At 37.7% G+C, this 14747-nt stretch overlaps 1 protein-coding gene across 7 annotated transcripts in view; it reads left to right on the top strand.

The window, feature by feature from the left end:
- PTBP3 (polypyrimidine tract binding protein 3) overlaps positions 1-14394 on the top strand; it is an 85381-nt gene extending 70987 nt beyond the window's left edge. For all 7 annotated transcript variants that reach the window (XM_084750499.1, XM_084750498.1, XM_084750497.1 and 4 more), the window contains 5 exons: positions 190-223; positions 4454-4546; positions 5478-5694; positions 9000-9077; positions 9219-14394. In XM_084750499.1, coding sequence (XP_084606625.1) covers positions 190-223; positions 4454-4546; positions 5478-5694; positions 9000-9077; positions 9219-9351 — 555 coding nt within the window. In that variant the 3' untranslated portion in view covers positions 9352-14394. The remainder of the gene's footprint in view (positions 1-189; positions 224-4453; positions 4547-5477; positions 5695-8999; positions 9078-9218) is intronic.
- Positions 14395-14747: the final 353 nt, after the last annotated feature.

Genomic DNA, 14747 nt, shown 5'->3' with positions numbered 1-14747 from the left:
AACGGTCTGTCAGGAAGTGAGACAGTGCATTCTTGTTATAATGATTAAGTTTTATCATTATAAATTACCAGCAGGATATGTAGAAGCATAAACAGTGCTTTAACAGAATAAGCTGTCTTTATTACATTCTAAATAAACTTGTTTTAAAATTGTGCTATATTTAGTTACATTTTGTATTATCCCTTTCAGTTTATCACACCACATGGGCTTTTCATCCTATTTGGTAAGTTTTTAAAAGTTGTTTTAAGTATTATTTGTCGATGTGAAATGAGCACACCTGATTCATTTAGTAATATTTGTTGGTTACTTTTTTATGCTTTGTAGTGTGCTTGACACTGAAGCTAGAGCAAAGATTATAGTCAGGGAGATTAATGCTGTAAGTGGTAGTCTAAAGCAGCAAATGTTTACTAGCTGATTCGGTAGAAATGGTTGTTAAGCAGACTTGTGGAAGTGAGGAAGAATCAGTTAAGGAGACAAAGCGGTACTTGTCACAAAGAGCAGGGAGATTTTCTAGACTGTGGAAGGTAAAGGAAGCCCAATCGAATGTATAAGACAGACATGCTGAACTGGAACTGATGGCTTGGGGAACAGTCATGAATAACTTACAAAGTATATGAAGAAATTTGGTTCCCTACTAGAAATGGAAAAGCATATCATTTTAAGTCAGATAAAGGCCAATACTTTTTTAGAGTACTGGGAATCAAATCCAGGACATCTCCTATGCTATGCAAGGACTGTGCTACCAAATTACAGCCTTAGTCTTTCTCAGACTAGTGAGCCCCTTTCCTTAAAAAAAGAAAAAGGTTGGAAACTTTTTAACATTCTTCCCCTCTCAGTTAAAAGCATAATAACTAAGCCTGTATTTCAATTTCATAGGATTAATTATTTATACATATATCTTTTATTATGCTCATATGAGGTGTAAGTACACAAACAGAATAGGAACAATAAAATAAGCAGTACTGTAAAATTTAAAGAACCTTGGTACACGCCTTTAATCCCAGCACTCAGGAGGTAGAGGCAGATGGATCTCTGTGAGTTCGAGGCCAGCCTGGTCAACAAAGTGAGTCCAGGACAGGCTACACAGAGAAATTCTGTCTTGAAACCCCTCCCCCCAAGATAACTTAATACAAAGCCTTTCTTATTAAAAATATGTGAAATATATACTTTATTTAAAATAAATTGGTTTCATTTTAATTCAGTATTCCAAGGATTAAATATAAGGTTCAAATGGAAGTCTTTCATTTTGATACACATCATTAATTATTGCAGTAATATTTTCAGTTGGATCCGGTCCTTCTTCATGTCCTTTATCTAGAGAAGTCCTGTGTCCCTGTCAGCACACTGTGAAAACGCTTGTGTCTGCGTGTTGAACACATGGGGCAGGTGCTTGTTTCCAAACCTTTTATGTGGTAATAGGTTGCTGTTTTTTTTGTTTTGTTTTGTTTTTCAAGACAGGGTCTCTCTGTGTAGCCTTGGCTGTCTTGGACTCGCTTTGTAGACCAGGCTGGCCTCGAACTCACAGGGATCTGCCTGCCTCTGCCTCCTGAGTGCTGGGATTAAAGGCGTGCGCCACCACGCCCAGCTAGGTTGCTGTTTTTTTCAGACCTGGAGATTGAACCTGGGACCTTATGCTTGTTAGACAAGGCACCTACCACTGAAATGGAGTCTCTTTTTGTTTTAGCCTAGAATATCTTTCTGCCGTAGCCTGCAAAGTAGCTAGGATTGTGGCATGCTGCACTGTACTTCACTGTGTGAAGTTGTGGAGTTCTGTTGTTTGAAGTTGGATATGCAATGCAGAGGTTAAAAGTGGGTACTGTACCTACTTACCTACTGAATTCACATACTTATTTCATTTATTAAAACTTTTATTATACATACATACATACATACATACATACATACATACATACATATTGTGTGTGTGTGTGTGCATGTGCCACAGCATACATATGCATATGAATGTTACAACACTAGAGTCAGTCCTTTTTCCTTCCACTCTTTTTGTTTGGTTTTCGAGACAGGGTTTCTGTGTAGCCTTGGCTGTCCTGGAACTCACTCTGTAGACCAAGCTGGTCTCAAACTCAAGAGGTCTGCCTGCTTTTGCCTCCAAAGTGCAGTATGAAAGGCATGTGCTACCACCAGTGGGCTTTATCTTTTTTTTTTTTTTTTAATTGGTTTTTCGAGACAGTGTTTCTGTGTGTAGCCTTGGCTGTCCTGGACTCGCTTTGTAGACCAGGCTGGCCTTTAAGTCACAGGGATCCTCCTGCCTCTGCCTCCTAAGTGCTGGGATTAAAGGTGTCCCCCACCACATCTGGCTTTTTTTTTCTTCGTCTTCTTCCACTTTTATGTGAGTTCCAGTGATATATCTCACTATCTTCAAGATCTTAAAAATGTTTAACATTTATTTATTTGCTTTATGGGTTGAGGCCACGTTTTAGTTAATGCTATATTGCTATGAAGAGACACCATGGACCATGGCAACTCTTATGAAGAAAAACATTTAATTGGGGCGAGCTTACAATTGCGGAGGTTTTAGCCCATTGTCATCATGGCAGGGAGCATAGAGGCATGTGTGAGGCAGTGCTGGAAAAGTGCCTGAGGGATCCATATCCAGAGCCACAGGCAGCAGGAAGAGGGGATACTCTGGGCTTAGAATGGGCCCTGTGAAGCCTCAAAGCCTACTCCTCCCAGGGGCACACTTCTCCAACAAGGCCGGCCTTCCTAGTGGTGACCAAGTATTCAAGTCTGTGATCCTGTGGGGACCGTTCTCACTCAAAGAACCACAAAGCATGTGCATGCTGTGGTGTGCCTGTGGCGGTCAGAAGCTAACTTGCTTGAGTAGGTTCTCCTCCTTGTGGGTCCTGGAGATCAAACTGAGGTCTCCAGATTTGACACAACTGCCTTTATTAACTGCTGAGCCAGCTCACCATCCCCAGACCAAGGTTTTTAGTAAGCGTTCTCAGTTGCTCAGCAGTACCACAGTCCAGTTTTAGGATTATTCCACCGTCCAAAAGAAACCACTTGCACTCCTCTTTGACACATGTAATTAATGTTGTATAATACTGAATTAATGTTGTATCTTTATATGACCTTTTATCTGAAATGAGTCTTTTTTTTTTAAGAGTAAAATACCTCTTCATTAAAAAAGGAAACCTCACTGAATGTGGTGGTACACACCTTTAATCTTAGCATTCAGCCGGCAGAGTTAGGTCAGTCTCTTAAGTCTAAGCCCAGACTGGTTTGCAGAGAGTTCCTATAAACTCAGGACTATACAGAGAAACCCTATCTTGAAAACCCCCTGCTCCTGCCCCCCTGCGCACCCCCCTGCCCAAAAAAAGGGCAGGAGCAATCTTCCACATCTTGAGTTTGTTTTTTGAGACCAGGTCTCACTGTGCATATATGATAGTCTTGGCTGGTCTGGAATTCTCTATGTAAACCTGGCTGCCCTTGAACTCAGAGAGTTCAAAAACCTGCCTCTGCCTCCCAAATACTGGGATTAAAGTCATGTGCCACCAGCTCTATTTAGTTTTTTTTTTTCAATGTCAACTTTTTGAGAAGGGCAGTAGATTCATAACACTTGATTTTTTTGTTTTAAATTTAAAAATTCATCTTTAGGCTGAATGTGGTCTTTAGGTGCTAGAAAACATCTCCTTTATTTGCCTTGAAGATTTTTGTAGCCGTTCTCTTATTGAATTACAACTAGAGTGATGATGCTTCTCTACAGAGGGCTGCTTTTCTAACGCCAGTGAGACTCACTGTTTAAACTGCAGAATATTATAGTACATTGGACAGGGAAAAAGTAAAAAAATGCTTTTTTATATCTAGGCCCTCCTGCCCTAATTTTCGTAGAGTAAAAGTTTATAAATGTAATTTTTCATGTTGGTCTTTATTTTCTTCCTATACTGAAATTAATTATTTTGCTTGTCTTGTGATAAAGGACCCACTCTAAGAACCAATAATAATGATGATGATGGTGATGAGTTAGAAGATATTAGGGTAGTCCTTAGTGAAATAGTAAGGATAGCTATTAACAGTTGTGAGAATGAAAGTGGACAATTGTGAGAGATGCTTAGGCCATAAATTCCAAAGGTGCTGGTGATTGGATAGAAGATTTTAAGAAAGATGTCAAAAATTGGTATCTGACAGGAGCGATTGTGTGCATAGTGCTTCCATTTATCTTTAGCCAAAGCTACTCAACATTAGAAATAGGAAGAAGTGAGAGGGATGGAGTCCCTTGTGGACGTACTGAATTTGATGTGTTTATGAGATATCTGTGAGAGGTTGAAGGAGAAAAGCTGTGAAACTTATTAAGACAATATATATGAAATTGCCATGAGATGGTGTGTAGCAAGAAAAAAGAAACCTGTAAGTACAGGGATAAAGCTAAGTAGTCTACAGCATGACATCTAAATTCAATGTTTTGTATTTTGGTTTATTTTGTTTTCATTAGGAGTGTATGGTGATGTACATCGGGTGAAGATCATGTTTAACAAGAAAGAAAATGCCTTGGTACAGATGGCCGATGCAAGTCAAGCTCAGCTAGGTACTGACAATGGTGGTGCCAGTTTTGCATATTCCTTCTGAATGAGCAATGTAGAACTGTGAGGGATGTAATTTAGCAGCAGCACTTTCTTAAGGTGGTAGTGTTTTCAGTATCGTTTGCACCTGTTCTGTTTGAGGTTTTGAAGTTCATTATCTAAAATGCACAACACCTTCAGTGCTTAACAGCTTGGACTCTGGGGCTTTCCCATTCACTTTAAACTAATAAACATGATTTTGTTTGTTTCATGTTTCTGTATGGGTCTTCATTTTTTGTTTAAAGGTTGAAAAATTATATGATTAGAGGAGAAATTAGAATATTCTTTTCCTTCTAAATTAAATTTTCTAGAACTGTTGAGTAATGTTTAAAGTTTGGCGAATTTTCTAATAATGGTACAAGAATGTGTCCTTCGCAGGCACTGAAATATAGTTACTCACATGTCTTGCAAAAATGCTTTGCTTACAAGGGTTTGGTATGCTCCATGTCTGGAGATTCCTAGCACTCTACTCAGAAGTTATTTTGTTTGCTTAGGTTAATTTTTAATTGGGTTTATTATGAAATGAAGTTATTTAATTTTCCTATGAGCTTTTGTATTTTTTTTAATTTGTAAACTCTTATGTGTATGGATATTTTTTCTGTGCATTTGCGTACCACATGTGTGCTGGCAGGAGCCAGAGAAAGCACTGGATCCCTTGAACTGGAGCTAGACAGTCTGAAGTGGACCTGTGCGTGCTGAGCACTGAACATGGTTCTCTGGAAAAGCAGCAAGTGTTCTAAACCTATGAGCCATCTCTCCGGCCCCTGAGCTCTTGAATTTTAAACTTTCAAACTAATTACAATTTTAAATAACAAAATGAAAGAAACAGAACAAAAAACAGTAATGTATTGAAAATCTTTATATTCAAAGTTTTCTTATTTTCTTTCTATACAACAGCAATGAACCATCTAAGTGGTCAAAGACTTTATGGAAAAGTACTTCGTGCTACACTGTCCAAACACCAAGCAGTTCAGCTGCCTCGAGAGGGACAAGAAGACCAGGGTTTGACTAAGGACTTCAGCAATAGTCCCCTGCATCGCTTTAAAAAGCCAGGCTCAAAGAACTTCCAGAACATCTTTCCACCGTCAGCCACTCTGCATCTTTCCAACATTCCGTATGTATCTAATAACATTTCAGTGATGAATCTACACTATGTGGACTGTAAGAAGCAAAAGCCATAAAACTATCCTAAACTTAGCAGTTATCTTGGTTGCTTTTGTGTACCATAAGATGTCTTTTATGTACCATCATGCTGTGAAGAGCCTGCATTTCCAATCATACCCTTAAAAGTGAAATTATCGGCATTTGAGCTTTTTCATATTAGCATTTTAAATAGTTGCTTCTGTGTTTAAAAAGGGCATAAAAATAAGTATATGCTGGTAATGCTTTGATAGACATTTGCTCATTCCTTTGTAGAAGTACAGCTCTCAGGTAATACAACAGCAAACAATTTATCTAAAAATGTGGCTGAAGTATTCTGTGACATGAGAAAGTAAGATCAGATGTGAAGCCACTGTGCTCACTCACTTACACAATACTTTGCTGCTTTGGAGCTACACAGAAAATTGAGTGCATCCCACAGAAATTGATTAGTTCACAGGGCATGAGCTCTTTAGTCTCTGATCCTTCAAAGAAAATATTTATTGTAATTCTTTTTTAAAATATATTTTATTGATTTATTCATATTACATCTCAATTGTTATCCGATTCCTTGTATCCTTCCATTCCTCCCTCCCTCCCATTTTCCCCTTACTCCTCTCCCCTATGACTGTGACTAAGGGGGACTTTCTCCCCCTGCATATGAAAAAACAGCCATTTGGGCTTGGGGATTTAGCTCAGTGGTAGAGCGCTTGCAAGGCCCTGGGTTCAGTCCTCAGCTCTGGAAAACAAAACAAAACAAAAAACCCAGCAATATTTGTCTACTTGATAGTGCTAAAAGTTGTGGGAGTGTGTATTTGTGTATTTTTGTGTGTACAGTTTAAAAACCAAGGGAATGGATGGGTAAAGTTTTGGAACATAATTATAAGAACATGAACTAACTAGTAAAGAAAATAATTACTTAAAATAGTGTTGACTGAACCAGACGTGGTGGTACATGCCTTTAATTCCAGCACTCAGGAGGCAGAGGCAAGCAGACCTCTGTGAGTTCGAGGCCAGGCTGGTCTTCAAAGAGAGTCTAGGACAGCCAGGGCTCTGTATAACAGAGAAACCCTGTCTCGAAAAACCAAAAAACAAACAAACAAAAAGTAGTGTTGACTGCTTTGTTTCTTTGCTGGCAAACAGTCAGGCTTGATGAGACTCTTTCATCTGAATTAGGCAGTAAGATCAAACCTCATGCTAACGAGGCAAATTCAGGAGTCACTTTAAGAAACACGACTAATGTATATGGGTTTGCTGGCTGATGATGGCACACCCATTTAATCTCAGCACTGGGGAGGCAGAAGCAGACCCCTGAGTTCTACACAGGGAAAACCCTGTCTCAAACCAAAAGGTTTCAGCTCATCACTATGGACAATCTAAATGTGGGCCTGTTAGTTTTATTTTTAGGTGTCTGTTTATATGTGTGTCTGGTTAGTTGATTGGCGGCTTTTTTGTTTCGTCTGCACCCAGTCTTCATATATGGTCAGCAAGTTCTCTACCAATGAGCTAGACATCCGACACCCAGCCCTTTTTTTTTTTTTTTTTTTTTTAAATCTTGAAGCTTCTCAGACATGAGACCTTGGCTTTTACCACTATGCCCAGCTTATTTGTTCTCTAAGTATATGACAGTCTGCAGGAGCTGGTCACCAGTTATAGTCTACACAGCACTTCATAGGTGGGGAAGGAAATCACAGTATTTCTGAACTGTTTCCCAAGTTCTAAATTCTGTGCTGCTGCTTTACAATGTCACTTTATCTTATCTCTATAACAACCTTTTATCTTAATGATTTACTTATTTTTGTTTTATGTGCATTGATGTTTTGTCTGCATGTTTGTGTGAGGGTGTTGAATCCTTTGGAACTTGAGTTACAGACAGTTGTGGACTGCCATGTGGGTGCTGGGAATTGAACCTGGGTTCTCTGGAAGAGCAGCCAGTGCCCTTAGCCACTGAGCCATCTCTCTGGCCCCCCATAACAACCTTTTTGTTTCTTTGTTTTGCTTTTTGTCTAAGTCTATATAACAAAGGTGATTGTTTTGCCTGGTCTAAGCATATAATGCAGTGCACATCCACATTAAGTACCTGCATGTTTCTGTGAAACTTTCTACTCCCATCTACATCACCTTTTCATCATCCAAATTGAAACTGTCCCAATAAGCAATAACACTCCCATTTTTCTGTGACCTCTAGTCTGGCAACTAACTGTTCTGCCTTTTTGCAGTTTATCAATAATAGCCTTTGAAATTAAGTCATTAGTTCAATCTGTTGATGGTACTCAGACTCAGGAGGGTAGTTTATTCAAATGGATGTACAAGTAAGTAAGGAATATACAGTGTAAGCACAGACCTGTTTCCCTAAAGAATTGTTCTGTGTTGTGTTTGTGCTTTCATTGTGTGACTATGGGATAGGCCATACTATATTGTTTGTTGTTATATTTTTATGTATGTCATTTGTTGCTATATAACACTACCCCCAAACTTAGCATAGTAGTAAATATTTATTATATACTTTGTGCTGTCTCCAGACATGTATGTATCAATTTTGACTTTTGTTCTCCAATTTGGAAAACATTGGGGATATAAAATACTGTAGAGATTTGATGATAATTAGAGCTCACGCTAGATTCTCTTGCAAGGGAGCTAATGTGTTGCAGCACTGTAGAGGTGGCTCACCTAGGTGATCTTCTCTGGGTATGACTCATAAGGTCTGCTCAAAATGCCAGACAAAGGAGTATCAGAAAATGTAGCTCAGTGGTAAAACTTGTATTTAGCATGTAGAAAACCTTGGTTTCAGTTCTCAGCACATACTGTCATTTCTGTGATATCCTAAGGGTTACAAAGGACATGTCTTTGTGACATGAGAGAAGAGCCAGGATGTAAACATTCAAAGGTAGACATAATTAAGGACTGTCTCAGAGAGTGGCTACTCCATACATGTTCTGAATTACATTGAAAGCTGAAGAAAGTGTTTAGCTCTAGGCTTCAACAGATAGACGGGAGCTGGGGAGTAGCTGGGTATCATTGGTAGCTCGTGTTAATGAGTACTGCCAGTAGTGTCAGAATAGTAGCCATTTAGAAGACACACATACAGTTGTTATTTTTTGTCTTGCCTTTATATACTTTTTGCTGTCTCCAGATAAGTATGTATCAATTTTGACTGTCGTCCTCCAATTTGGAAAACATTGGGGATATAAAGTGCTGTAGAGATTTGATGATAATCAGAGCTCACGCTGGGTTCTCTTGCAGAGGGGCTAATGTGCTGTCACTCTGGTTTTCTTACAGCCCTTCTGTGACGATGGATGATCTGAAGAACCTGTTCACAGAGGCTGGGTGTGCAGTGAAGGCGTTTAAGTTCTTCCAGTAAGTCCCTGCTTTCAAAATGTAATGAACAGTATTTAACACGGCTTGCGATGTTTTTAAGTAGTTCAGAAAAGTCCTCTGGTAGGAGGAGAAGGTTTAAAACACAACTAACCCTAAGTACCTGTGTGGTTATTGTCTTAGGAAGGACCGTAAGATGGCGCTCATCCAGCTGGGGTCTGTGGAGGAAGCCATGCAGGCCCTTATAGAGCTTCACAACCACGACCTCGGAGAAAACCACCACCTCAGAGTCTCCTTCTCAAAGTCCACCATCTGACCTTTCTGGAAAGTTTTCTCCTTAAACTGGACCATAATTTCTGTAAAAATCTTCAGGCACAGACTGAAGCAGCTCAAGACCAATTCTGCCTCTTTCAAAAAAGTAACTCTTTGGGAGTTTGATTGATACTCAAGTACATTCAAAACAAGAGATCCTCCTTTTTTCCTCTCATTTCCCCCGCCAGTGTATGATCAAAGGTTTGCTGTTTCTTTGTATTGCCATTTCTATGAAAATAACCTTCAGGAGAAAAAATATCAGGAAAATATTTTTAAAATAATTTAATTCCCTGAATTAAATTTCAAAAGGACAGACTTCTTAAAGTTTTGGTCCAGCTCAGCCTTACATGACATTTCTAAACTCCTTTGTACTTTAAACATACAGACTTTTACAATTTCTTGATGTAATTTAAAGCATATACAACCAGGTTTTTAACTTTATGATTCAGAAGTTTCCCTGTAGAAAATGATGTTCACTTATAAATTATATCAGATATTTGCATCTATTGATAGTTATTATACATAGCCACATGGAGTTATATTGGAAACAGATTCATAAACATGCATGCTTTCTTTCAATGATTTTACTTTTTCCCACTGTATGACACTCCTTTGAATATGCATATCTTCTCTTTTTAAGACTATTTGGGAAAGCAAAGTGTTGCAATTGTCCCCAGGGAAATAAAAGTGGAACTCAGCCTGGATCTATTACAATATCAGATTAGTCATTTCAGGAAAAAAAAAATCATGTTTTAAATTTCAAAATGACATTTGTCAAGTAATGTAATGTGATCTTGGAAAATTTTTAAAGAAAAAATAATCATACTTTTTTATAATTGTTTTCAGAAAAAAAAAGTTTACAGTCTTAAGGAAAAATATTCAGGTCTATCATGGTTTGACAGATTTTTTAAAAGTTATTTTTGGTAAGGTCTTCTTTTAGAAAAAAAATCTCAAGGGTTTTTTGTACCACTATAATCTCTAATACTCAGAATTACTGTGTATTTACTTAATTTCTTATTATGTGCCTTATTATGTGCTTAAGATATAATAGATTAGAGTTTTATCTAAATATCTAGAAAGATAAATTATGGGCTTGGTAAGCATTCTGTTATTTCTTGGCCTGTCTTGGATTTTAAGGGGTTTGGGTGTTTTGTTTTTTCTTCTTTCATTGCAACTTTAAGTGGTTTTCAATAAGTAACAGTTTCTATTCAGATTTGGTGCTTTGGTGTAGTGCTGGGTAGAGAGGAGTGAGTGGTTAGGAGGGACTCCATGTGCACCTGTAGGCCTCTGTGCTGTGACTGCTGGTTGCTGCTAGCTGTCCAGTAAGATCGGAGCTGTAGACCTGCAGCCCCGGTTCTGTATCTGTCCAACCTTTACTGCCCGATAGAATTTGTCTCAGGATTACTTGATTCTTTCTCAGCACTCAAATGAGAACTTGATTTTCTTTGTTAATGGAACTTCATTATTGAATGCCCACATATTTGGAGTATGGGAAAGTGGGTTATTTTTTATACTCTGACCCTCTTACTTTTTTGGTTGAATGTAAAAGTACATGTTAATGTTGCTTCAGTGATTGTATCTTGTAAAATTGTTTCTTTTTAACATGAAACTTCTTCAATGCTTGATTGGTTTTTTAAAATACAGAATTTGTCAAAGGGATCAATTTTGTCCACTCCTTTTCATTTTCAATATTCTCAGAGTAGATCATCTCATCTTTTAAAAAGTATCTCAGTTTTTACTTTCAGCCATTAATTCGAACATTTTTTTCTTTTTTTCTTTTTTTAAAGCAAGAAAAATTTTATGGAGACATAAAGCTGAAAGAGATAATTATAGGTTGTTTAATATCAAATCAGACTTCTCTCAATAGGAAGCACCTGTTGATTGAATAGCAGGGCGATGCCAGGTTGGGACATTTCAAATGGATCGTCCTTAGTGTTGGTTGTATACATAGGTGAGGTAATTGTCAGTGGGTGTTTCCCAATATTTGAGGTATATTTTCACCTGAATAAGGGAGGAAATAAATTAGGATGATCTCCCCAAATTTCCTTTTTCCTTTTCATACAGACACTATATTAATTTCCAGTGCCATTTTAAATTGGATTGCTTCTTTTCAGTTGGGAATTACTATGTGATTTATTAATTCATGGCACGCATAACATCCAGCATAAGTGTAGCAGAAGTTCTTGATAACAGAAGGGAAATCCTAGTGGTGTTGAATGTAATTCTGAAGTAGGGATGGCCTTGAAATCTGAGAGAGAACATTAAATCCTTTTCAGGGATCAGTGTAGATATGTGTGCGTGTGTGTGTATAAATAAGTGTATATACATCATATACTCTTTTAATGTTATATATACATATGCACATTACATACATTTTAATTTATTGACAAAATTAACAAAGATTTGGGAACATAGGATATACTTATTTTAAAAGAGCATGTTTGAAGCCATCAGATTGTGTCTAAAATTAGCTGTAGCATATGGATGTTGCCACATTGAGCTCTCTGCTGTTTGAATTATAGAGGTCTACAGTGTTTGTGTTGGCACAGTTTTAAGTATCAGGGTGGTAGAAAATTTCGATCTATGTGTTTTTATTTGGCATGCGCTTATTTGGTATCTTTTAAGCAGTGGTTTATTTTTGCTGTTGATCGGTGATAATGCCTTGCTGAGTTAATTTACTTTATTTTGTTTGAAGAATGTTGTCATATCATTTTTCAAGGTATCCTTACTTTTACAAAGCATATATATTCAGGACTTAAGAAGATAGCAGTACACATTTAATAATAGCGCTGTATATCAAAATGATTTAGATAATTCACATACTGGTAAAATGTGTTTTGTGGCAGATGAGAATAGACAAATCATGAATTCTCTTAATTGACAGTTTACTCGAGTTTCAGGATTACCTGCTCTCCCGTAGAATGTCATGAGATCTTTGAGACTAAATACTAGAAGCAGCTCTTTGTAGCAGCGGTTGAACTGAATGTTCTAGAGTTACAATTGTTGTCTCTTTAATTCCTCTTTATCCTTCCCTGCTGTGGTGATTAAGGGTCCCGCTGCAGTTTAGGAATGAGCCAGGCATGGTAGCACACAGCTGCACTAGAGCACTGGAGGAGGCTGCTGGCTGTGATCTTAAACCCAGCCTGGACTGCACAAGTCCCATGCCACTGCAGAAGACCTTGTGCCCTTCCCAGTTAAAACAAAAACAAACCCAAGAACTCTTCGGCCTCTACTGTCAACTTTTAAAGTCTTCATGTCATCAGGCAGAGCATTTATTTCAGTGTATTGTCTTGCAGTTTCTTGTCTAGTCCCAGAAAAAAAACTTTTTAAACAAAAAATGGCAAACTCAGAAATAATGATCTTTTGTGCCTCAGTGAATCCACTTATACACCCCAACTTTATCTCTTAGAACAACCAGTGTGTACTGCTATTTTAAAACCAAAACGCATGACTATGATCAGAGCATTTTCTCAACCTTCCCTTTATCTTGATCTAATGTCAATGCAAATAAAACTGCCAGACTTAAAATAGTCACTATTGTGCTAAAACAAACACAGTTTAGATTGTACATAACTTTACAGTGTAACTCAGCTATCTCTTTAAGGATTGTGTTAGGTATATATAAGACTGCTTGCAGTCTTTTTTCAGAGCAAATCCTAACAGGTACTTGTGAATTGTTTAAAACAAAAAACAAAAAAATTTACAGAAATGTTAATTTGGGGGCGGGGTTTAAAGGGAGAAAACCAAAACAGGACCAAAGTTTATGTGCCTTCTTCAGTAGTCTGAATTGACCTTCTCTTCCTATGTGAGACTAAGGTAGCGTTAGTATTTTGATTTTCAGGAAATATCTACTATATAGTTTAAGAGATTGTTGTCCCACAAACTAGTCATACAGGCAAATAGTTATAGCTGAATACACAAAATGTCAGCTACACTTTGCCTTGAACACGTAATGCAGAGAGACCGTTGTAATTGTTCTCAGGCAGTCCTTAGCTTTGGCAGCCTGAGCACATGTTCCAGAGGGACCCTGGGAGAGCCGTCAGGACTTGACAGCTGCTTATGGCAACGTCACTTAACACTGTCAACAGTTGTGTTGTTATGTTCTTTGTAGGAGTTGTAAGAAAAGATATTTTAAGTAGGTTTTTGGGGGCCTTTTTGTTTTGGGGGTCATTAAGAATATCATACTCTAGTCTGTTTTTTTGTTTTTGTTTTGTTTTGTTTTCCTTACCACTCATTGTTACCCAGATCTTTAAAAATGCATCCCATATCCAGGAAGTACTAATTACAAAGATTGCTGACCACACCAAGTTTTACATTGAAATTTCACCTCATTGCTCTGACCAAAGACTGCTTGTTCTGTGAAGCATTTTTTCTGAGCTCTTTTCTGAAAGATCCCATGCAGAGCGGCCTTGACTTTTTATTTTCTAATGGTGAATAGACTGCTTAGAGAAAATGGGAGTTTTACTGTGAACAGAGCGGGACAACAAAGCTAGATGGTCATTTTCAGTACTGTACTTGAGGAGGGAAAAATAGCACAGCTAGAAGCCTCTAACATTGTCTAGTGTTTTATGTGGTCTGTTCATAAAATTCCCCTTTTCTGTTTGTAAGAATGTTCATCAACAAAAGAAAATGCTGTAAATATTTGTAACAACATTTTTAAAAACCAGGCCAAAAAGAAAAAAAAAAAAGGTTTTCGGGAACAAGTTAACATATAAAGTGGTTTTATATAAAACAGCGGTTGTCTTGTATATTTTGATAAGCAGCAGTACCAGATTTCATTTGTAATACAGTTTGTGGTATTGGAAGAAAAGGATTCTGTGATTGTCTAAGTGAATTATGTTATAAATGCAAAGAGGAGAAAATATTAAAAACCATATTTTCTAACTGTGTAGTGCATGGTTAATTCAAGCCTCTGTACACTACAATATTGACTCCGTTCAGGTTGTACATTTGATAACTGTTACTTGGAATTTCAGTCTCTTTTCCTAACAAGTATAGCATTGTAGCATGCCTTTTAATAAATGCCGTGGCATCTGTGCTCTCTTAAGATTTTTCTGTGTCCTTGTCTGTACTTTGGGTTCCCCCTTGTCTTACTTGTAATCCTAACAATGTCATATTTTATTTTTATTCCCATAGCCATCAGTCTCAAGTTGTCATACTAGATAGCAAATACACAACTTTTAAAAATGAGATTTAAGGAAGAAAGCCAAAGTCATCTGTCCTTTAGGTGTAATTATCAGTTTAAGGAGCAAAGCACTTCTCTGATCTTAAAATACGTCACTTTGTCATGACATCCTCCAGTGCATACACTCACCCATCAGTGTGCGCGAAGTCCCCCTCCCCATAGACAGGGAGGCATGGATTATGACCGTCAGTGAGTTAGAGTTAATGGTTACGCTG

This window comes from Acomys minous (assembly GCF_964271855.1).
Source record: "Acomys minous genome assembly, chromosome: 1".
NCBI classification, from domain to species: Eukaryota; Metazoa; Chordata; class Mammalia; order Rodentia; family Muridae; genus Acomys; species Acomys minous.
Note: the sequence above shows the minus strand (reverse complement) of the source record. Positions and strands in the feature narration are given on the sequence as shown.